The 24,751-nt window shown below is 37.1% G+C and overlaps 1 protein-coding gene across 1 annotated transcript; it reads left to right on the forward strand.

The window, feature by feature from the left end:
• Positions 1-924: 924 nt before the first annotated feature.
• LOC139740329 (cholinesterase-like) lies at positions 925-11,028 on the forward strand. The gene is made up of 10 exons (XM_071650923.1): positions 925-1,086; positions 1,888-2,064; positions 2,671-2,830; positions 4,194-4,271; positions 5,920-6,038; positions 7,501-7,668; positions 8,094-8,536; positions 9,111-9,305; positions 9,844-10,025; positions 10,913-11,028. Exons 1-10 carry the CDS (start codon positions 925-927, stop codon positions 11,026-11,028), a joined length of 1,800 nt encoding a protein of 599 aa, XP_071507024.1.
• The last annotated feature ends 13,723 nt before the right edge of the window (positions 11,029-24,751 follow it).

Raw genomic sequence — 24,751 nt, forward strand, 5'->3', positions numbered from 1 at the left:
AGTCAATAGAGATTTCAGACTCTCATATATGCAACGGGTCTGCTCTAAGAAAGGAAGTGTCTTCTTCATTATTTTGAATGGCCTATCAAAGCACATCACTTCCTTTACTTTTCCTGAAACGAATTTTCTGTTCTCCAGGATTTAAAATGATTTTCATCCAGCTCCTGTATACAAGCAAAATTTCAACGATTGTAACTCGTCGATGGTAATTTATGTTGCCAACTTTTTTTCCAAGTTGCATGTGGGTCATTGTTTTTCTTGAAGTAAGATTTTATCAATGAAACTTCTGTTGTTCTATTATACATTGTGTCATTATTAATACACGTACATGTCTCTCGGTATCTTTCAAACCTACGGTCATAGCAAAATGGATTTTGATGAGTCATTACGTTTACTGAAGGTGGGGCAACAGTATTCGTTATTCTCGTTATCTCAAACGAGATAAAAGAATAAGGTAAATCTCAGCTTAGATAATCTCTAAACACTGAAAGCATTTGCTCTTGTTTCTGTTATCTCACTTGCATGTATTTAGATTTCCGTTGATATTACTGAAAGCATTTACATTGTTTGCAAAGCTTAAAACGAACTCTGTAACATCTACCATGAGACCCTTGCTTCAAGTGTCAATTATTGTCATATCACGCCACTTCCAATGAAGACTTGAGTGCCATGACCCATGGGTCAGCCTCGAGATGCTTCAGTCTTATCTATAAAGTGCCAATCTATAATCGGTGTCAACAACTCCGAGGTTCATGGTTCTCAAAGATCATTCGTATAAGGCGTAACAGTATGCGTAGGGGGCAAAAACAGTGTAAAGGGATCGCGGAATATAATTATAGAGATCGCCATTTCAACACAACTGTCGCAGTCAAGAGCAAAATCTGTGAATTATCAGCAGTAATGAATTGTGCTCGTTGCTTGAAGATGGACATATGTCTTATCATATTGACAATTTCGGCCGTGATCTGGACCAGTGACGCCGACAACCTGACAGTGACAGTCACTGAAGGTGTTCTGGTCGGGAAGACGGTGCGATTTAGCGAAAGCACTCATATCAACAAAACTGTCGATGTCGACGTATTTCTGGTGAGTCCAACAAAGTTATCAATAAAATAGTGCATCTTTTTCTATATCTAATGTAATAATATCATTGATCATGTTTACTTGCCTATGAACGAAAGAAATTAAATGAGTATTGAGAGGTCTAATCTTGACTTACATATCGTTGTTTTTTTTTTTGGGGGGGGGGCGGGGAAGGGGATGCTATCTTCAATGTGACTAGTAGGGTTCTTCTATTTGCAAATAATTTTACTTTTCGACAATTCTATCATCAAGAGCAATGATACGATTTCATACAGTGTTACTGGAAAAAACAATCCATTCATAATTATCTTGATATTTTCATTGGACTAAGTAAAGAAAGTGCACTCAACCAGATTCTAGAAAGGATACTGACTACTGATTATATAGGTCCAATGTACTGCATGATTAAAGTTCAATCACAAGTCACTGGCGACATGGATGGAATATAATATATGTGAGTACTGTGAAAATTGTGAAAGAACATAATCACAAAATTTTGATCTTATACCCTTTGTGCTTGATTGTATTTTCGAGAAGTTGCAAAAAAAGTGAATATATAACATACATTTTTATACTTTTATTCTTCCATCGTCTATCGTGATCCATTACTAATATTGGCACAAGGATAAGAATCACATTAAAATGCTCAGAAAAGTAATCCCTATCTTTATCCTCGTCATTGATATCATTATTATACTCACAGAAATTGATTCATGTTCTTCTTAATATTTTTGTTCTTTTAATGCGGTAAATGTCCATTCCTGACAACTTTTTATGGTGTATTTTCTCTGATATACGTTGCAGGGAGTGCCCTATGCCAATCCGCCCGAGCGGTTTTCACCTCCGGAGAAGAAGACTCCGTGGGCCGGGGAGAGACAGGCGATGGAGTTTGCTGCTGCCTGCATACAATCTCCCAACCCGGAATACCCAGTGATGTCAGAGGACTGTCTCTATCTCAACGTCTACTCCCCTACCATCAAAGTGAGAGTTATACGATGATTGTAAATATTACGAATAAACATTAATATTATTGTAAACACTCACAAGCGTGCCTTATACGCTTTAGCACAAATACATGCATACGTGTGTTTGTAATGCTTGATGGAGGCCTAATGTTTATGTAACCACCGTAACAGGAGGTGCCAAGTGTAGGCATGCGTAATCAAAAGCATTTAGAATTTTCACGTGATCAGAACATAATGATGAAGTGCTCTTCTCTTCAGAATACAATATAATACCCTTTTAGCTTTTGAATTATATAGACAGTAATAAATGTATTTTGTCATAATTTCAATCTTATAAATAAGAAGTAAATATTTGATGAGGTTAACATGTACTCTACGTATATTAGGCCTACTCAGTTCAAAAAAAAAAAGAAAAAAAAAAAGGAAAAGCGGTATGAATTAAGGGAGTTACACTTAGAGCAATACCGTGCCAGAAAATAAAGATACAATGTAGTTTGAATGTCAGTTAACCCTCCAACATGGCCAGCGGGAGTCTCGTATTGACTTTCATTAACAGGTGGCTCTATAGTTCCCTTTTAAAGAACTTCCTCTATTCTACCTCTCTCTGTTTTCCTTTCCCAAGACTTCGAATGTACCAGTAATGGTTTGGATTCATGACGGGGCATTTACAACAGGGACAGCCATGACGTACAGCTACTATGGCCTCCCATTGGTCGCTGTTGGTGACGTCATCATCGTTACCATCAATTACCGACTGGCGATTTTTGCCCAGTTTTCAACAGGTGAGATTGCAGATTGTCTAGGAGCTAATAGTAGAAGAAGATGGCTTTCATTTCAAATAACTGAAAAGCCGGTAGTTCCCTTTCCAGCCTTAGACATATAGATGAACGGTCCTATCTCAACATTCTGTCTTTTCCCAGTTGATGATAATATTATGTGGTATACATATTGTGGTCCTATATCCTATATCTAGTTACGTTAGAAAACGCATCGAAAGCATACTCGTGTATTATATTCCGTCTTGAGGCAATACTTGAGATGTTAGATTAGACCCATCACTTCTATTAGGTCATGACTGGAAGGGCTACACTCGTTTTAATATATTTCTAACTGATTCTACAGTAATACAGGTACTAATTTTAGCGTTCAGTCTTCCATGATGAATTCTTGGTCCTTTGTTTTACGCTGTAATAGATGTGGAGAAATAACACATGCAATTTAAGAATCCCACGAAAGTTGGGCGAAATTCATGAAGGGCATTTGGATTTTTTTTTCTGAATGGGATTTCGCTAATCTGTTATTTTTGTTTGTTCACGACTATATGAATTAAACATTCATACACGAGGTCCTATCGTAGAAATCAAAGAACATGTCAATGGGTCAGAAGCCGAAAGACGTCTGTCTTCATGTCAAATCACTCTCCAAAGCAAAGTTTCTAAGAACCACATTGCTAGATATGCAGTTCTTTTTTCATCAATATAATCTCGTACACCAGCAGAAACTGTATAATCAAATGAATCACTATAATGTATGTACTAATTAGTGTTATTCAAGAGATTAGCACATCATCATTTTCATGTATGAATTAACAAAAGGTATTCATGATGTGTATCCAATAAGCAACTTCGGACAGTTGATTGCATTATCTAGACTAAACTGCATGAGTTACAACCGAGACATACTGTATGCAGCAACACTCAGTTAAACGCTATTTTCCTACGTAACTTTTAGTTTGTGTGTTTAAAATTGATTAATTTCAAACGCTTATTGTATAGCTGTGAAATGATAGTGTGCACCAATCATCATAAACAATCGTGTAAAATGTCATATTTTGCACTGGTTGGAGGACAATCTATGCAATTGTTAACAGTTCACGCAATCAGCGGCCAATGTTATCGTGCCCATTGCATCAATGAACGGAAGTATAGTGCGACATGAATATTGCTGTACAGTAACTCATAAACTCCACTATGCGTAGAAATAATTGTACTAACTATACTTTCAAGGAAAATAATGCTCACATTTGACTGGTTTTGCCAATCTTTTTTCCGAGGAAAGTGCGACTGTATTGGGAGAATGTAGGCCCTATTTTAGATGACGTAAACAGCTATAGCCCTATCGCTTTTTGACTATCATTTTGTTCAGAGGATGACGTTGCGCCAGGAAATTTTGGCATGTTGGATCAGGTGGCAGCACTGGAGTGGGTCTACAATAATATCGAAGGTAAAACAACAATATAATAATAGACATATGAATTTATCATTATATACTTAAGTACATATATATATATATATGATATAAAATATATTTATATTATATATATATATACATACATATATATATATATATATATATATATATATATATATATATATATATATTAGATACATAATAATATGATGACATAATATAAGGGCTCTAAATGGACTCACTCATCATATATTGAGGCATTTGTCTATATGCAAAATATTAGTCCCAGTTTGTACAACTTTTAAATAATGAGAATAACACATGTAGGCCTGTTTGTTGTAAATACGTCTATCACCCATTACAAATGCCCTGGGAAACCATCATTATTGATAATCAAGATATGTAATGAGCATAATGCTTTACTACATTGAAGTTGGGAACACTCCAAAACCACTGATTTTATCCACGATGAGATAATACGGGTTAAGTGATATAGCAAGTTGGCATGACAAAACCATTGATTTCATCCATGACGAAATATATGGGTTGGTAGCAAGTCCGTATGAAGTCTGGCATGAATTTTGTGATCTTTGCTGTTGTTTAGTTTCAGATCGGGAGATAAAAGTTCGTGTTTGCATTTATCATAACACAAATAATGGAATTGAGGTTGAGTGAACTATATACTCGATTAAATTGACCTGGTGTACAGTTCAGGAATCTACCCCTTGTACTTGTGTTTTGGTCGACAGAAACTTCTTAGGCTGTTATAGGCCATCCACTGTCTTTTAACCCCCATGAAAGCCATGTGTCCATCCGCCATCTCACAAGTCTTATCGCACGAAGAGAGTTGATCTTCAATATCATTGATACGTAGTGATTATTCTTTTATGTTTGACCTTCTGTGTGGAAAAGCTATTGATTAGGTAAATCATAATTCCCGTGTTTAATATACTCCGACCTAACTAAGATCTACAAACCTTCTCCATCACCAACTGGCCTTGATGGCTTAACGGTTTGATAAAACCGATGTAATATTACAATATCTATATCTAGATACCCATATTATAATAATAATGTCTTATTTATCCAGGGTAGCCTCTTCAGTGTTGCCACTGCTCTACCAGAGGGCCCTGCCATTATTATTACCTCAGCGTTGCCAGGTACCCATTAATACACCTGGGTCGAGAGGGACATTGTGGGTAAAAACATCTTGTCCAAGGACGTAAGCACTGGCGGGATTCGAACTCGGGTCCTCCGGTTGGGAGTCGAGAGTCTCATCCACTATGCCACAGCGCCCCCACTGGAATCACTTTACTATTGCTCTTGAAGAAGGCAATGTCTTATTATTTTGATAGCAATGATTACCCCCACTCTTGCAAATAATTGCAGTTTTGCCGCATGTGTCAGAATGAGCACTGTGTGAAAACTCTTTCTAAAAGGATAAACCAGTCTCACCTCCCTGGATAAACTTACCGGCAGAAATTGAACCCAGAATCTTTGTTTCAATCACAATCATGTACATGCAGACACTTGTCCGCTCTTCCAGAATGCTACTATGATAATAGCATAGATCATGTTGTTAATCTGTTGCCATATAATGAAACTATTAGTGTTTTGATACTGTGGTACGCACAATCATTCTTAATCTTAGATATCTGAACTTATCATATTTTACAATCAGCTTTCGGAGGAGACAAGGATAAGATTACCATCTTTGGCGAGAGTGCAGGTTCGGCCAGCGTCAGTTTCCACCTACTGTCCAAACTAAGTCGGCCTTACTTCAACCAAGCCATCATGCAGGTATTGCTTATACCCTTTCCGTGCACTCTTCATTTCATTTTTACCAGTATGTTTGATTTTCTAAGATGCTATTTTCAGAACAGCCTTGACGTCATAAAAACAGAAACATTATATATACTAGTATATACACTCAGCAAAAAAAAAGTAAACACTTTTTCGAGATCATATTTTTCATAGAAGAATTTGATGAAAACAATGTTTTATATACCATATCAAAGGTAATTTAATTGGCTATTAAGCTAATAGGTTAATTAAAAAGAAAACTTTACGCATGAGTGAGCACATTCGTTTTTGTTCTCCAAGGCACAAAATTAAAAATTGCAGAAATTTACATGTTCTCTTTCATTTGCAAATGCACTTCACGATAACGTTGACAACAAAAGACTAGTTAAACCACAATGAGAGACATGAATTAAATAGGGAAAATAAGTTTTTGTTCTCTTTATCTCTTTATAACCTTTAAGAAAAACAAAGTGGGAAACTAAAGGGGAAAAATAAGAATTTTTCTGTCAAGTCAAACTTCAAATGACATAGGGAATAATAAGCATAAAGATGACTAAATGAGCAGAATTTCTTTATTTATTTCTTTTAATCTAGTGATTTAAATTCCATGTGACAATTTCAAGAACCAAACATTATTTACAATTTCCTAATTTGAAAAAAAAAGGTCAAATTTTTACCAGTTTTGTTAATTATTACTTCTCTTATTTCATTTGAATGTAGATTTGACATGAGATGCTTTATTTTCCTCCATTGTTTTTAGCCTTCATTGGTCTTTTGGGCTTTAAAGATATCATAAAGATCGAAGGTTTATTTTTGCAACTTAATTCATGTTTCTTTTTGTGTGAAATTTGTTGTTTGTTCTTATTGTTCTATGGAAGAGCACATACGCATGAATGACAACTTGTTCAGTTTTGCAATTTTTACTTTTGTGCTCTGGAAGAGAAAAACAATGATGTTCACTCATGCGTAAAGTTTCCCTTTTTGTCGACCTACCAGGTTGATAGCCAATTAAATTACCTTCAATATGGTATATGATACATTAGCTTTCAGCCAAATATTCTATGATAAATCTACACTTGAAAAAGTGTTTACTTTCTTTTTTTTTGTGCTGAGTGTATATCATTTTTTTTTTTTGGTTTTTTTTTAAAGAAACTATCAGGGAAGGCTGATATGTCTGAAAAATATGACAGCGATGATGATGACGATAATAATGATGATGATGATGACGATGGTGTATGTGTGTTTGTGTGTGTGGTTGTTGTATTGGGGTTAGTTTTGTTTGTACAATGGACAATGTATGTCTAAACGTAATGAATGTACAACTTGTATGTGTGTATATCTATTTGTTTAGATGTTGTTGTTGCAGCAGAATGTTTCCAGTTCTTTTGTCCTGCTCCCTTCTGTCCAGTCTGCTGCATGTGTGACAACAAATTAATGACTCTTTCTCATTTTCATACAGAGCGGTACAGCTTTCAGTAATTGGGCCTTTCGGGACGACCCAGAGAGGGAGCAGCGGCTATCTACAGCCCTGGGCACGGCTATGAGGTGTAACACATCCACCTCCGAGAATCTTGTGGCCTGTCTCAGGACCAAGGATCCCTATCGACTCCTTGAAGTGGCAGATCTGGTATGAACGCATGATCTTTCCAGAAAAATGAAATGGATATTACCTGCTGATTAAGTTGAACCAATCTATATCTCAGTTCGCATTTTGGTCCTGAGAGAAGTAAATATTATTTGTAAAAGATAGGAGAACAAAGAGTTTTGATCAAAGACTGGATATAAACGCACAAATAAAAAAAAATACATGTATGAGTGAAACGAAGCAAACCTGGGGACGATTTGACCGTATGAATAATTACAGTAATCCTGGTTGGTATTCGTGGTCGTGCTATTAACTGTATAGCTCTACTTGTCTCACTTCTCTTAGGCGTTCATTGCTCTTTCGCACTTGGGACATATTCGGCTTTTGTCGTAACACATTTTCCGCTGCAGAAAAGGATTTTGGGTATTTTCCAAGATTAAAACTTCTCGATACCGTTTGCTTAACAGGTTTACTTCGGATCATATCCAGTAACTCTGGACGGAGTTTTTCTTGAAGACAATCCAGATAATCTATATAAGATGGGAGATTTCGCTCGCGTACCAATTCTTTCTGGATTCAACAGGGATGAAGGCACGTTGTTCTTTTACTTCGCACTGCCTGCATACGTGGGTAGTCCGACTCCTCCGCACCTCAATCGTACCGTGTTTGATGCCACGGTAAGGACCGCACTCACCCTCTACGGAATGGGTGATGAGATCGTCATCGATGCCGTAACTCAAGAATATGTAGACTGGACAGTGGCCGACGATCCCGCGGCCGATTACTTCAGACCCAATATAGACGCATCTTGTGATATGGACTTTGCCTGCCCGACAGACTTTGTAGTCAGGCAGCATGCAGATGTCGGAGATACAGTCTTTAAGTATTACATGACACATGCACCTTCCAAGTAAGTAGCAGACCTCTGTTCGTCATCTTAGGCGCAGCTAGTCCGTTGTTGAAAGCCCTAATGTTAATCATTTCCGAGCATGTGCCAAAGGAATGGAAGATAACAATGTGACGCCAAAATATCCAGCATTGATTTATATGCAGTTTATGGAATAAATTCACTGCGTTGATGTGTGTCAGTACATTGTTATGTTGGTGAAGTTTTGTGCATCTTTTTTTTGTTTCTTTTCAATAGGTAATTTACGTGCTGAGTCATTATATCACTGTATTCATGAGAGCCACCATCATGACTCGATTTAAAAAAGAAAATAAAATAGAAAACGTGGCTCGAGGGAAGGACCACTGTTCGAGCCGGCTGACTGAAGCGATATAATGTCTAGAGACGTGCCTTGTGTCCTTACTAAACAGTCTTCTGCAAGAAAGTCAAATGGAATGATTAAAATGCAAATCATAATCTAGATCATTCCAACCAAGAAGAAGTAATGCTGGAGTTTGATATAAAGTTGCCTTCGAGACGTTGCTTGATGTGTATGTATGTAACCTGTGTTGCTTTATTTCATCTTTCCCCAACTCAGGAGCTACTTCCAGTACGGCACTGAGGTCCCCTCCACCCCGTGGCTCGGGGCTGGACATGCAGAGGACGTCCCCTTCGTCTTTGGGATGCCTTTCATCGACGAGCTCTTCCACATCAGAGGTCACAATATGACCGAGGAGGAAAACGCCCTCTCCGTCAAGTTTATGGAGTTCTGGACAAACTTTGCGAAGTCGGGGTAGGTCACCCAAGCTGTTTATTATTCAGTGCATAAGTTTTGGTATTCGTAAATTGATCGAGCTGATCTATGATTTGCTGATCCCTCGATATGATAATTCTCATTCTTGTTCTTATCTTTTATTCATGTTTTGTTCGCATTCTTATTAATTAGATAATAATGATTATTATTATATACCTCTCCCAATCAGCGAGTTGAGTCCGATAACACGTAGGCTTTAGACAGATCAACAAAACTCGTGATAATTCGAAACGACTGAATAACTAGTATCAAACAAATCCATGCATTTTTGCTGTCGCTGCGTCATTCTCTGGATATTATGAACTCGTATTTATATCTTGCAGTTGCATGGAAGTTGATACTTCGGTCAATGTGACTACTGTTTTTATTTTCTTTGTTTTTTACCTTCGTTTTCTCATGAATGATTGTCCTTTGTAGCACATCTAGAATAAATAATATTGTCTAATTATACAAACCTTGTAAGACACTCCTGTCATGAACAAAGTGATACCAGACGATAAACGTACCATTCCTCCAGGGATCCGAGTAAACCAAGTGAAGACGCAGATCCTGGAACAGGGGATTACTTCTGGCCCAGGTACACCATCCCTGAGCTCAGACACAAAGTAATGTCCCTGGATCTACCCGTGGAAAGGGCAGTCAAGGCCAGGCGGTGTCACTTCTGGAATGAACATATACCTACTCTGATGGAATTTGTTGGTGAGATTCACTTCTCAGTCATATCAGCATATGATGCGGCGTTAACTTTTTTTTTCATGTATATGATTATTTTGGCGAATGAAACAATTAAAACGGACGTGTCCCGAACGTGAATGAAATGTGCGTATACGTGTGCATGCCCGTTTATAGGATATGGTACAAAACCTTATATTATACATATTTTTTATAAATTTTGCTCTAAAACGTGGAAAAAGTGTGTCCATCATTCTTTTTCATCATTTCCATGGTCCTTTTCTTTGTGCAACAATAGTATGCACATATTTTTCTCCCATTTAAAAATAAGCATCCAAGACATGGTAAGGTGTAGATAAACTTCATTTCTCCGACTGTAGGAGAAAGTTCAGAGTTCATGATCAGTGGTCATTTTCATTTCAGCCTGGGAGGAATCAAGGTTTAGCTATCATAATTATAAGGATCACTATCATGATAGAAAGTGAAGTATGAATACAACGAAGCAAGATACAATGGCATAAAACGACTGGTTTTGGTGTACAAAACGCAGTGCTTCACTTTGAGCCTTGTGTTCTTCATGCACGGGGGCGCTGTGGCATAGTGGATACTACTCCCGACTCCCGATCGGAGGACCAGTGTTCGAATCCCGCCCAGCGCTTGCGTCCTTGGACAAGGCGTTTTTTTACAACGCTCGGGTAATGATAATGGTAGGGCCCTCTGGTAGAGCCGTGGCAACACTGAAGAGGCTTTTACCCTGGGTTAATGAGACCTTATTATTATTATTATTATTATTATTATTATTATTGTTATTATTATTATTATTATTATTATCATTATTGTTATTATTATTATTATTATTATTATTATCATTATTATTATTATCATTATTATTATCATTATTATAACCTTAACAGACAACATGGATCCTGTGGACGAGGAATGGCGCCAAAGCTATGACGACTGGAAGACGGATATGGAGGACTGGCGAGAAGTGTTTGAGGAATATCAGCAGGAAACCACTTGCAATTAATGTTATCTTCACAGTGAAACAATACCATGAGAGCTTAGTTTGTGTTCTTTTAATATTTCTAGGATGAGGAGCGCAGTGCTTATAGTCTTTAATCGCGTTTTCGCTGCTGTGTGAGGGATTCTCTAGATATACCTTTCACATTGTGTATTTTTGAGATTCTGCACAACACCGACTCCTCATGGGCTAATATTATGAAGTCGTTTTCCATTTTTATTTTTTGTTGTAATGATTGTGTCGTATTCCGCCTATACTCCAACCTATATAGGATGTTAATGCACACAGACTCAGCATGGATTGATGATTTAAGATAAAACACAATCATGATACAAGATAATGATATGATTTACATGTCATATACAGTATTACAGTTGTGAATGATTCTAAAAAAGGCAAATTGTCACCACTGTTTTGTCGGTGGAGTTTAAGAGGGTTTTCACACCCGATAATCATTGTTTGATGTTGAATAGGTGAGGACAATTTTAAGTTTCAAAATTGGTTGAAATGGATGAAAAGTGCATTGACGATATCATGGGAGAACGTATGGTTGCCTCATGAGCCATGATAAATACTGGTAGCAGAAATGAAAAAAAAAAGAAAGAAAGGAAGGAAACCATTGAATGATACCATACAAATTGCGGGTATTCCATCTTAGAGAGATTATTGATATGAAATTCTCTATAGTGTCCGTACATCTTAGATAATGAACACGACGTCGAATTCAATGATACGTATGGTTATTATACTATATCAACGACACTATACTTATGGGAACATGCCCAATGCCCCCAGACAGTTGTTAACGTAACTGCATGTTGTCGATGTTTGCTATGAATAGACAAAAACATACACTTACTTACATTTGGCTTGTACATTTAACTTTGTACATTTCCTGTTTCTTTTTTTTCTCTATGAAAAGTTGTATATGATTGTACTCATCATCTTCCCAACCCACCCCCTCCATCCGGCCATTTTTGCCTGTGCCTAAAATAAACTATAACAATAATACAGACATGGCACACCTTTATTAATGCAGATGGTTAGGTGATTGCTATTACAACGCTTGTAAATATACAATGCAGTGCGGGAGCGATGTAGATGGTTAGCGTGACGCCAGCAAATAAAGTCACCTAATAAATGAGAACAATGGCTCTTCATTATTTGGGCATTCACCTTACATAATCGGCCTGTAATGACTGAAAAAAAAAAAGAATGTGTATATTGTAATTGTGGCACGCCTGACACTAATGAGTGACGATGTTTGAAGGCAGTTTCTATCGTGTGGAGAAGGTATACGGCACATGCATGTTGCAGGCATACAACGCACAAAACAGTCACAGGGTAACACCGTTACTCAATATGTATTTTATTGTCTGGAAAAAGAGACTCCTAGGTTTGAACGAAATGAGTAAAATCAACCACATAAAATAATGAAAATATATCAAAATAAGACAAAAACAGCATTGTGATACAATTTTCATTTTTCTTTCTTTTAAGATTTAACGTATTTCATCAGGGAGCAGAGATATCGGTCAGAATCAATAGTGAGAAGAAGCCAATGATTTCATGATGTTGATGTCTTGAGCAGGAATCCTTACTAAATTTTCATTTTCAACGTTTGAGGAAATGAAAACTATATCCCTGGCATCAAAATATTCCATGGTTTCACTTATCTAGGAATGCTGATGTTTGATAGATACAAGACAGTGTATTTTTGACGAAGAAGTACTAATGTTTTCATTAGGAAGGGAGAGAGAGAGAGAGAGAGCTGCGAGACGATGGTATCAATAATACCATGTCCGATAAAGCTGTGAATTGCAATCGATCTGTTTGCTTTAATTTTTCTTTTAAACTTTTGAAACTAAACATGGAGATTCAAAGGACTATAATGCTGGAGGGATGTAACTGTTCGTACAAGTGCGATGTTGAACAGCACTGATGTATATAAAGCGGAATTTATCAAAAGGGGAGCGTGTATGAATAGATGTCTACATCGTCTTTGAGACCAGTGAATTAGGCACACATAATAATGTACTCACATATTTATACACATACATAGATATATCGGATATTTACGAACATAAACATTAGGGCAATAAAGCGTCTGTTGTTATTGTTTTCTTTGTGTTTAAAGACGGAGACTATTTCGCTAGGTATTTTTTTTCCACTTTTGTTCTTGGCTTCCATCATTTACAACTCCCCGTACAAACCACCTGCCAGGCGATTTAAGACTCCCCGATCCTTCAGACCAATATTACATGGTTTGCATTGTTTTCATGTTTTTGGTCATAAAAAGATATTACAGAAAATGGTTTACACAGAATACCGTCATGTTTTTATCAAACAAAGCAAAACAAAACAATACCTGCTGACATGCATACGACCCAATATTGATTTTATAACAGAAAAATAAGATCAAAGTTTTGGTATTACATTTCATCATTTTAATCAACGTTTATTAGCATAAAAGACGCCGAGTATTCCAAAAGGTTGAACAAAAACAATAATAATCACCTGCATAGCAGATCAAGCAGCATAATGTTTGATAACCACTTCGAATATACCGCAAATTTCATCTACACGTATCCCTGCACATTATTTACAGCTTATAGTATTTCAATACTGTATACTCTTCAAGAATTACACTCAAATGATGGATTTATTTCATGTGGAGTATACTATTTCTAAGCAGCAAGTAAAACAATTCAAGTACCAAATGTATGAAGTGAACATACATCAGTGGTGATTTTACATAAACTTAACAACAAAAGGGGAAATAAAAAAACCACCGACAGTCAGAGACCAACAAAGGAGTTACAGCTTTCATCTCTCCATTAAGATACATCTTGCTACTCACTCCCTGCGATGGAGAACTAAAACTCTCTAAAATCTCTAAAAATAGATACATATTTCTCTTCTTTTACTTTGCAATATTAAATACCTTCAGCACTTTAAGACCAAAACAAGACATACTATATGTGTTCACCCCAATAAGCCAACCTTGTAAACTATGAGGTTACAGTGATCCTACTCTGAATGCTCATCAAAGGGATTTTAATGTTTCTTATCAATCTCTGTGACGCACCTACAACCTGAAAAAATGAAGCAACATGATATTACAATTACCACATCAATAAATACTTTCGTACTTTTCAGCAATGATTACTGTGTCTTATATTGCCCATGGAACTCTTCAATGATCAAACAATTAATTTTTATGTGATACATGTCATAATGCTTCAGACCAACAAAATTTAATTACAAATATGCTAAAAAGAGGCACACACACCTCTTGTCTTCCTACTCAAACATAAACTGATATTCATTCACTGTTCAAAAGGGGGCTTTCACTACAGCGTGTTCCCTTCTCTCATTTACCGTGCTACTGCTATTTGAAAATTGCGACGGATTGAGGAAAGAACAGTTCTGTGTGACAAGCCACAATGATAGCGATATAAAAGACAAACAAAGCAAACATACAACTTGTATCTTCTTGGACACATCCTTCGACTTTCACTGAGTCTGAATCATACACTGGGAGAGGGAGTGAGGGACATGGACAAGACCAGTGACAGCAAGATCGCAGACTATGAACGATTATATCGAGTGAGTGTTTACATCACGCTTTCACGTTCTGACCGGGGACAGAGGGAGGTGTATCTTTCTGTTCAGTCATCAGACCCTGCTGGGACGCATCTTCGAAGCAACATGCAATAGCTGCAATTGGGAAAGTAAGGAAGAAATAACATTGTAGAGAGCGGGATGTGTGAGGGTAAGTTTAACAATAACAGTAGACCCACATCTTTTCGGTTCGTCATTGTTTTCCCCCATTTACCGTCTGTAGGACACAATAAAAAAAAAGATCGAAAACGAAGCAATACATCGAAAAATCTGTTCAATTTTCTCTAGATTTTGTCGATATTTTCATTTCCTTTTCAAAGAACAAGAAAACTAAACCAAAAAGCGCATCCTGCCTATCTGATATAGAGTATATTATAGTATCACTATAAAGTATTAAGTTCTGAAGAGCGTAATATCGAATCACGAAGTGGGGAAAACCCGCTATGAATATTAAAACAGAGGTCACGATAAAAAGTTCAAAGTGAAAGTGCAATTTATGCAATACAGCAGTACCTGTTTTCACCACCCCGCCATTTTGTGGTTGGTGCTTCGTAATGAATCCACTTTCTTTCTTGATACTCGTCGAGGATCTCAAAAGTAAGACAGCTTTCAAATCTATTTTGCGTTCTCACCATCACTGCGACTGAAAGGAAAACCGGTTGTGATTTCTTTTACACGCACATTCGAGGAGCCTAAAATAAGTCAGCAAAACTAAACCCGGAAGTACAGCATACTTGGTAAGCAGACGAAGCATACGAAGTTGTTGATTAGGCCTTGTTACTACATGTTGTTGAATACACACAAACGACATAGCTTTCAATAGCCCCCCCCTTTTTTTGACGACAACCATTAAGTCACAGGCCCTAATCCTATACTGACACTACTCTTTTGTTTGTATTTACCAATTTGCGTTTCTGTTTGTTGTTTAATCAAATCACCAACCAGTTATTTTAGTGTAGTTTCTGTATGATACCTTTCAATCAATCTAAAACTCCACAAAACTTTTAATAATAAAGTAGGTCGTCTACACAGTCGTTCCATTCCGTCTAGATTTCTCTCGATGCACCGTTTGTGTTGATAACTGTCAAAAGAGAAATAAGCTAAACTAAAAGACATCCTCGTCTTCCACTTCCAAGCACACCTTTACCCATAGGGAGCGGTATTATCATAATTAATTCAATTTCAAGGCAAGTTAATTTCGCGTCAGTGTGGAAGAACACCCTTTACTGTAATTATATGATGAGGTCAAATACTAACATCCACTATACGTGGTTCCACCTCTCCGCTATTTTGCGAGTGCTTCGTAATGAATCCACTTTCTTTCTTCGTACTCGTTCAGAGTCTTCAAGGAAATTCAGACTACATTCAGTCTACTTAGTATTTTTGTTTGCACCATCCTAGGAACTAAACAGGTTGTATTCTTCTCAACAATAATGCACGTACATCAGAGGAGCCAGATGAAAGTCATGAAAACTGAACCCGGAAGTAAAGCACACTTGAGTAAACATTATACGATTCACGGTATTCAGACAAGACATTCAGTGAGCCTTGTTACTTAAAATTTACAAATTCAGAAGATAACTAAAAAACCTTCAATCTCGTTTTGTTTAACATATTCCCTTATTCTGCTGATACTATTCTAATATCTTCACCGCTTTGTGTTTCTGTTTCTTGTATTCAGACAAACACCATGGCAACGTTTCATCAAATCAGCAGCCAGAAGCTGGAGTGTCCTATCTGTCTGACACTTCTCGATGAACCCAAATTACTGATATGTTCTCACACCTTCTGTAAAGACTGCCTTGAACGTATCTTTCAAACTCAGTTAAATGAAGAAAAAATAATATGCCCTGTATGCAGGAAAGAAACGCCTGTATCCAATGGAGATGTCGGTAAGCTGCAGACAAACGTACCGTTGAGTTCTTTGGTGGACGAAGTGAAAACTAAGAGTCCAACATGTTCAGTTTGTGAGACGGACGAAAAACCGCCAGCTGTGTCCTACTGTCAGGACTGTGGGGATAATATGTGTGCATCCTGTGAGAAAGACCATTCTAACTGGAAACGGTTCTCTAACCACACAGTGGTGACAATGGAGGAGGTGATGCCAGGAAAAATTCCGCTAAAGAGGCGACAAATGTGTAAGAAACACCCCAATGAATTTAAAGAGTATTTCTGTCCAGGATGTCAGGAGTATGTCTGCTTTCGATGCGGGGTCTTGGAGCAATCACAGGAGGGGCATGGAATGGTAGAGGCATCAGTCCATGAGGAGAAAATAAGGGGCAATATCAAGGACTTGATGGAAAAAGCAAAATTAAAGAAAACAATCGTTACAAATGACATCAAATTGATAGAGTCACAGCGCAAGGAAACAACAGCATTGATGCAAAAGCTCAACGATGACATCGACAAGACTTACGAGGAATACATGCAGCTATTATCAAAGAGAAAAAACGCAATGAAACGTGAAGTCCGACGATTGTCTCAAAAATTCGAGAACGAGTTACAAGTCATGGAAGAAGAGAGACGCCAAACAATCTGTCACATAAGCACTATGGAAGAATTGATAACAAACGGGATGAAGGTATCGCTAGAGAAGGACGCCTTGTTAGCACACGACATGCTGTGCAAGAATTTGAACAGCATTCTGGAACGAGATATTCCTGATTACCAATCACCAACTGGTGTGACAGAGAGAGCTCAGAGTATTTCATTCCGTAAACACGTTAAGGTCAATGAACTTTGTCTCGGAGAACTGGAAGGATATCCGTGGGATCTCAAGGCAGACGTGAAGCTCACCAGCATATAGATTGGAGCTGTATCTCTGCAGTGCCAGACGGCAGAATGGCGTTGGGATCGAGGCGAGGCGGCATCTATTTCTATTCCCCCAGTGGCGAGTTACAGGAGACCGTGCTGAAGGATGTTGAGATTTCAAGTATCGCATTCCTGTCTGATGGTCGAGGTGTCGTACTTCACAATAAAGAAAGGAAGATGTCACTGTACACTCCACAATGGGAGAAGCTCAATGTCGAGTTCCAGACAGATATCAGGCTTAATGATCTCACTGTTGATGGAGGAGACAAGATCTATGTGAGTTATGTGACTCCCAGGAAGATCCAGGTATTCACCCCACAAGGTGGTAAGGCAGTCAGGCAAATAAAGTATGATAGATATTCTCACTATCGAATATTCTCCTTTCACACAACGGGAAACCTGATTCTGACAGATTATACACATCTTGTGTGCTTTGACAGTTCGGGGAAAGAGAGAAATGTCTTGGCGAAGAAGGGTATGATTGCATACCCAGCTGTATGTCAAGATGATTCCGTTATCGTAGCCTGGGTAAAGGAGGAGGAGGAGGAGGAGGAGGAGGAGGAGGAGGATGAGGAGGATGTTGTCAGGATCGATCGATACACAAGGGATCTGGAGCACGTTGAGACTCTTATTACTTATTTTGAATGTAGCAGGTCATGCACTTTCTTTCTACAAGAGCTTAAGAGTGGTGAGATAGCTTTATTAATAAGCACACAATTCACAGGTAACAGGCTCTTCATATTTTCTTAGCAATACAGAGTTACAATCATCGTTGATGCCTTTTCTTCTCTGGGAATTCAGGAGAGAAATATCTTTTGCATATAGTTTACCTACCTGTATTATACAAAATACACTTTATACTGCTGCAATTTTTACCATAGGTTTCCCTTGTGCTTCATTAAATGGATATGTATCCTTATAAGTTGCAACAACATTTATAACTATAACTTAATAAGTATAACTATCCACGTCTCGATTGAGTGACACTGCCAATTATCACGATTCATTCACATTAGGTCAACTGATGTCAAATCCAAATGACTTTTATTATGATAGGCCTATTTTTTAAAACTCAAATGACCTGTCTGTTCATATACCGTCCTGATCAATAAGATAGGCATGTTTGCCATGAACAAGAAAGAAAACAGAGGATAGCTTTAGCTAAAGTGGTATGTTTACTTAATGTGATCGAAGTGATCAAATGGTTCAGATAGAATTGCGAATTGAACCCTGAGCGACCCTAAAGGAGCATAGAAATGACTTTTTCTTCATGCAATTATTCTGATATTCGTAGTACTATTAAAAGTACAGCGTATTTCAATTACTATGGTGGTTGTCAGATATCAAGAATGTACATTTTACCTCAAATTAAAGGGATGGTACGGTTGCGGTTGAGATGGGGCTTCAGGTTTCCAACATTTCTTAATTACAAATTTTAGAGATAATGAGGCACCTCTTATGAAATAAGAAGGAGCATATTTTAAGTGAAATTCAAAGTTTATTCGATGAAAATTGGTTTCGAAATGACTGAGATATCCAAAACAAAGCTATCCTAATAAAAGGTGGGACCCACCTTTCATTAAGGATCTCTTTGTTTTGTTTTGTTTTTTATATCTAAGCCATTTCAAACTCGATTTGCATCAAATGATCTTTGAATTCCACTTATGCTCTTTTTATGGTCTTTTTATGCTATTTTTATTCCATTTTACGCTTTTTAACATAACATAAAATGGTTACCAAGTATTTCGCAAAAAGTTCAAAGCTGAATCCTCACCTCAACCAGTACTATACCATCCCTCTAAGACGACTTCGGCATGATAACATAAGTTTTGCATTGTTGGTCCCAAAACCAAGGGATCCAAATCTTTGATAAAGGCAATGGGACTTAACATTTCGAGGGATCACTGGCTAATGTCTTGTAATGTCTTGTAGTAGAATTTGTTATAAAATGTCAGTAGAAGATATTGTGATCATGACAGTTTCGTCTTCTAATAATGTTAAATGTAAGTATAACCATAGTAGACGTATTTAGTCATGGCAATGTAAAAATAACTTTATTTGACCAAGAACGTAAGTGTAATACATCCACTGCCATGTACTAGTAAGTCTCCGCTACATAATGTCGACATAACAGAACATAAGAATAATTCTAAAGATTGGTAAGATTGATGAAGTCACTAATTTTGTAAGTAGTTTCTAATAGCTGTATATATATATATATATAGTGATGGTAGTGTCAGTTTAATAGAATGATGGAAATACAAAAAAAAAATCATGCTGTCCAAACGTAGGATGTTAATGTAGGTTTTCCCGGCCAATTTCGCACCTCTTTCAATCCAATTCCTTATTGCTGCATTCAATTTAACAAAATTTAGCATAGATGACATGTTCGGTATTTCAATTTTATGATTTCTTCATTCAAATTAATTTTGGAGCATTCGAGATACCTTTAACATCATTCTAATTAACACTTTTTCCAACTATATTAATTCATAAGACAGGCACCATTTCCCTATTAGTTCGTTCAATTTAGAATGATATAGTCACGTGGACGGGTGTGCTACACTGTCTTGTTCATTCAAATCCGATGTTCTGCAGTCAATTTAGCAGACATGTTTACTAGTATTGTTTGGTTCTTTCTTTATTTTCTTTCATCATAGTTATTGCGTTATAAGCATCATAACATTTTATATTTTTGTATTCATTCTAGAGATTTTAGGAACAGGTTTTTATTTTTGTTTATTTCCCCGATGTGCTTATCGAGTCTCTCGGTCCAGCGATAGTACATGTTGTGACCGCAACTTATCTGGCCGTTGAGCGCTTTATTCAGAGGCCAGTTCTAGGAAGTCAAGGTTATGATCCTGTTTCTATATGATTCTTTATCTGTCTTCTAGAGAGATATACGTCTGTATCTATACATAAGTTGTGCTGCCATGACTGTAAGAAGATGAAGTTATAATAACTTGTGGCACTGGTACATGTAGGTGTATAATGACATGTGTGATAAAAGGGCGTTACAGAACAACTAACTCAAGTTAGCCTATATGGGGTCAGAAAATATGATACCTTTACTGCTTAACAGTGTGTGGATGAAACAAAAAGTCACATAGAAATACACGTTTAAATGTTCTCACCTTTTCAACAAAAAAAAAAAGAGAGAGAAATAACATGACGTCAAGTTGAATGAGCATGTTTGGAATTTGACTGCCCATTCGCGAAAATGAATGACTCAAATACCCTTTTCGGCAAGGGTGATGGCGAATTTGAATGAACGTAAAATACCAGTCAATTTGAATACTCTCTTTACGAATTCCAAAGCCACATATGCAAATTTCATTGATCGCAATGCTAAACTGAACGCACAAGTTGCAATTTTGAAAGACAGACTATGCGATTACGAGGGTTTTTGCTAAAATGAATGAACCTTCATCAAGTCGACTGACAAAAGTGCGAAATTGGCCAGGAAAACCTGTATTATAGATGCAGAATTTGACCAGTTGAACAATGCAGACTCGTCATTCTGTTATTCTGTCATTCTGTTTCTATCTTTAAGTGTTACATTTCATCGCACAATCGTTCTAAATGAGTGTATAATAGAACTAATAGTATACCAATCAGTGACGACATTACTCACAAAAATTGTCAAGGAGGTGAATTAATTAATGAAACCCCAGCGATATTGTTTTTGTTTCAAGTATGCTCGTTGATGTATACTATAAGCTCCTCTGTGTTTTATATCAGATAAACGACAAGCCTATTCTTATTATGTTTTTGCATATCATTCTGTAATGTGCTATGTCATGCTGTGTTTTGATTTCTTACCTTAATCTAGAGCGCCTATTCTCTTATAGAATAATGTTTGGTATCAATGCCTTATGTAATTCATTTTGGTGTATGATATACATGTATAGTATATGTTCACTTGGTGTATACCACTGTAATGAGAGCAGCTAACATTATTTTGTAGTATCGTCTCAAACTTCAAAAGCTCTTCACAGATTATCAGAATGAAATACCCATGGATATGAATACATTAAAAAAAATGACCCGCATGAGAGTACTTTGTGAAAGTAAACTTAATGATTAGGCCTATCATGAAACATCTGTTCAAGTTAATAATTTTTGCGTCGAGTAGTTTCTATTGCAACTGATAAGCAATTTGCCCTTCATCGACACAGAATTTGACTTGAATGAATACACAGTACCCGCTGCTACTGTGTATTTATTCTGAACCATCATCAGCTATCGGGTGGAAGCTCGGTAGTCGAATGGATACAACGCCTGTCTGAAGTCTAGGATTCCAATCCTAGCCGAGTATTATAGTGCACATGACTTTTACCAATACACTCAAAACACTGAATAATTGGTTTTTATCAACGTCAATAAAGGACAAGTTGTCGATCAGTTGAAATGTAATGAAGCTATGTTTGCTTTTCCCTTTATGGGGTTATTTACCACGTCATGTCATGTGAATGTGAGCAAATTGATTTAACAAACAATGAAAGAATATCAAGACGTATAGATGCCGTTAACTGCAAAGCGCCACCTAGCGCCAAACTAGTCTACCATTTGACAAGCTTCAAAATAGCATTGATTTATGAATGTATCATCATGAGCATGTATACCTTCTAAGTGAATTCTTTATGCACTTTCAAAATTTGGTAGTAGGTAGAGCAGAAAGTGAACTTCATGACGTTTAATGGTCAGTTGACACAGAGGCGGAATGAATTTTATTGTCCACGTTGATTACAATCTTCTTTTCCTTTCTGTCCGCTTTCCATAGTCTTGAACTATGACAAGTCAGGAATTATTCACTTGTTCATTGATTCCGTCATCGATCGATCAAGACTTCAAGTTTGGCTTTCGCCCAGCTCATGCATTGTAACAATGCACATTGTAACAATCACGAATATAAATGTGCAACTGTAGCCGAGTATCAAAACATCGTTTCTTGTATTGTAACTCAAAAGTTCTGGTGTACATAATTACATGATATAATGTTCTGATATTATTATAGTTATCTCATTTTATCATGACAACAATAATAAAGATCTTACATCTCAAGTAATATTATGATTATTGTTATATTACATCACATAATTAAAGTCACGTAGCGTGAAATCACATTTTGAAGGTATAAGTTCTTAGTTTAAAGTTATGATTAAGTTCCATGTCAGACACAGAACATTTCTATATCGGAGTGATGTTAGATCAGTTTCACTGTCACATCCGTTGTCTGAGTGATAAACACTTCGTGTTTCACTCCGGTTATACTTGGCATCAGTCAAAGTTTATTGATTTTGTTAAAGTCGTGACATGTTGCCTTATACGATTGAGATTTCGTCACATAATGCAATCGTAAGATACTATAAAGACTATTCATGTGTGAGTTTCTTCAGTTTGTCTCCCTCTACAAATTAAATTTGTCAAGATCGCAACTGCTGATCTGAAGAAACTGAACAAACTCACACCTGAACCTTTACCCCTCTCAATAATGTCTTTCTTTCATTTAAGACTATTCATGTTGTTAAGATGTGAGCCTAATATGATAATTTTTATCATATTTACTTACTGCATTGCATGCAAGAAATAACATTCTGTACAACTTACAAAGAGCTGAATGTGTTTGCTCAGTTCCATCCAATGAACCATCATGTAGACCTACATTGTACCCACGACATTGTTATGATATCTGTGAATTACAGTTTACATACATTGACTATACACCGGAAGGATTTCAGGAAAATTTGTTGCGAAATAGAATTGAGGAAACGTGGATAGCATTGAAACTAGAAAGAAAGATACAGACAATAAAGCAAACAAAACCCAAACATAATTATCTTCGTTTATCTTTTATGACAGCTGTACCCTACTGGTAGTACTACACGGCAAGTCGCGCAAACAGGCTAATGATTAGCGGGGTTGGCGTATAAAGGATCAACAATATCACACACAAGAAGACATTAAACATTACAAACTCGAGAACACGTGACTGTCATATGCCTCCTTGACGGATGATTTTCCACTATTTGTGACGTCATCTGCATTTTGCAGGTGGAAAAATAAAACAAACCCAGACACACTTGTAAGAGAGGTAGACGTGTTTGTGCCAGCTCCTCAAATAGTCAAAGTTTGAATCAAGGACTGACACTATTGAAGAAAAGAGTTTCATTTCATGTCATTCCACTTCATAGATATTCGGATCTTAATTGAAAGCAAGGGATTAGTTAGCAGAGTGGTGAAGATAAGGGGAATGAGTTTCAGGTTGTTTCCCTCTGAACAAATTAAATTTGTACGTGCGCAACTGCGGATCTACATTTTTAACAACGACAATTACAAAGGTAACAAAATCAAATGTCCGATTTTCCGACGTGCATGTACACCAGCAGTTGCAATCTTATGAATCCCATTTGTAATGCTACGTCTGTATTGCCATAGCCCTCATAGAACCGTTGGTATTCGCTTGTGTGCATTTGCTCTTGCCACGCCCATTCCTCCATTCGTCCACTTCCTGGTGATATCGTGCAGTCCATCCTGTTTTCCTATACGTCCCGGCATGACCTTCAGTAATCTGTTATACCTCTCCTTGTATACTGTCGTCTGAACAAGGCTTTCTGATCGCCGTTTCCAATGTCCATACATAGACAGCTTCCTCTTCCTTAGCTAGGCAAGCGGACCATCTTCTTTTGTTGCTCCCACTCTTTGGCGAATCAATGCAATGATCTTCTTTTCATTCATTCATTTCATTCATTCATTTATTTTTCATTTCCAACAAAAACATATAAATATATTACAAAAATTGAATACAGTGCATAAATTTCATCATACAAAGTAAAGGATAAATTTACAGAAAACTTGTAGGTATAGGAAAATGTTGGAAATGGGGAGGAATGCTAAAAAGCTGAGCTTGTAGGCTGCATTCCCCCCACACGTAATACAAGAAATTATATGATCGATAGACTGATAAGCATTGAAAATGGATGAAACAAAGAAACTAAGACAAAAAGACCTATAACCTAACTTATCCGAAACAAAAACCCTGAACAAATCCCTACACTAAGTCGCTGTCATGCCGGAAAAGAGAGGAGAGAAACAAAATAGTATGTGTGTGTGTGTGTGTGTGTGTGTGTGTGTGTGTGAGTGTGTGTGTGTGTGTGTATGAGAGAGAGGGGGGGGGGAGAAAGCAGCTTAATGCGTGGTGTGAAGATAAGAGACAAAAAAAAAAATAGAAGGACACGAGAGGTAGTGGATGGATGGAGCCGCTTAGCTGTAATTCCAATAGAATATAAGGTTG

The sequence above is a fragment of the Diadema antillarum genome, unplaced genomic scaffold, assembly GCF_040938485.1.
Source record: "Diadema antillarum isolate AM-2024a unplaced genomic scaffold, OU_Dant_1.0 seq00000847_RagTag, whole genome shotgun sequence".
Lineage (NCBI taxonomy): Eukaryota > Metazoa > Echinodermata > Echinoidea > Diadematoida > Diadematidae > Diadema > Diadema antillarum.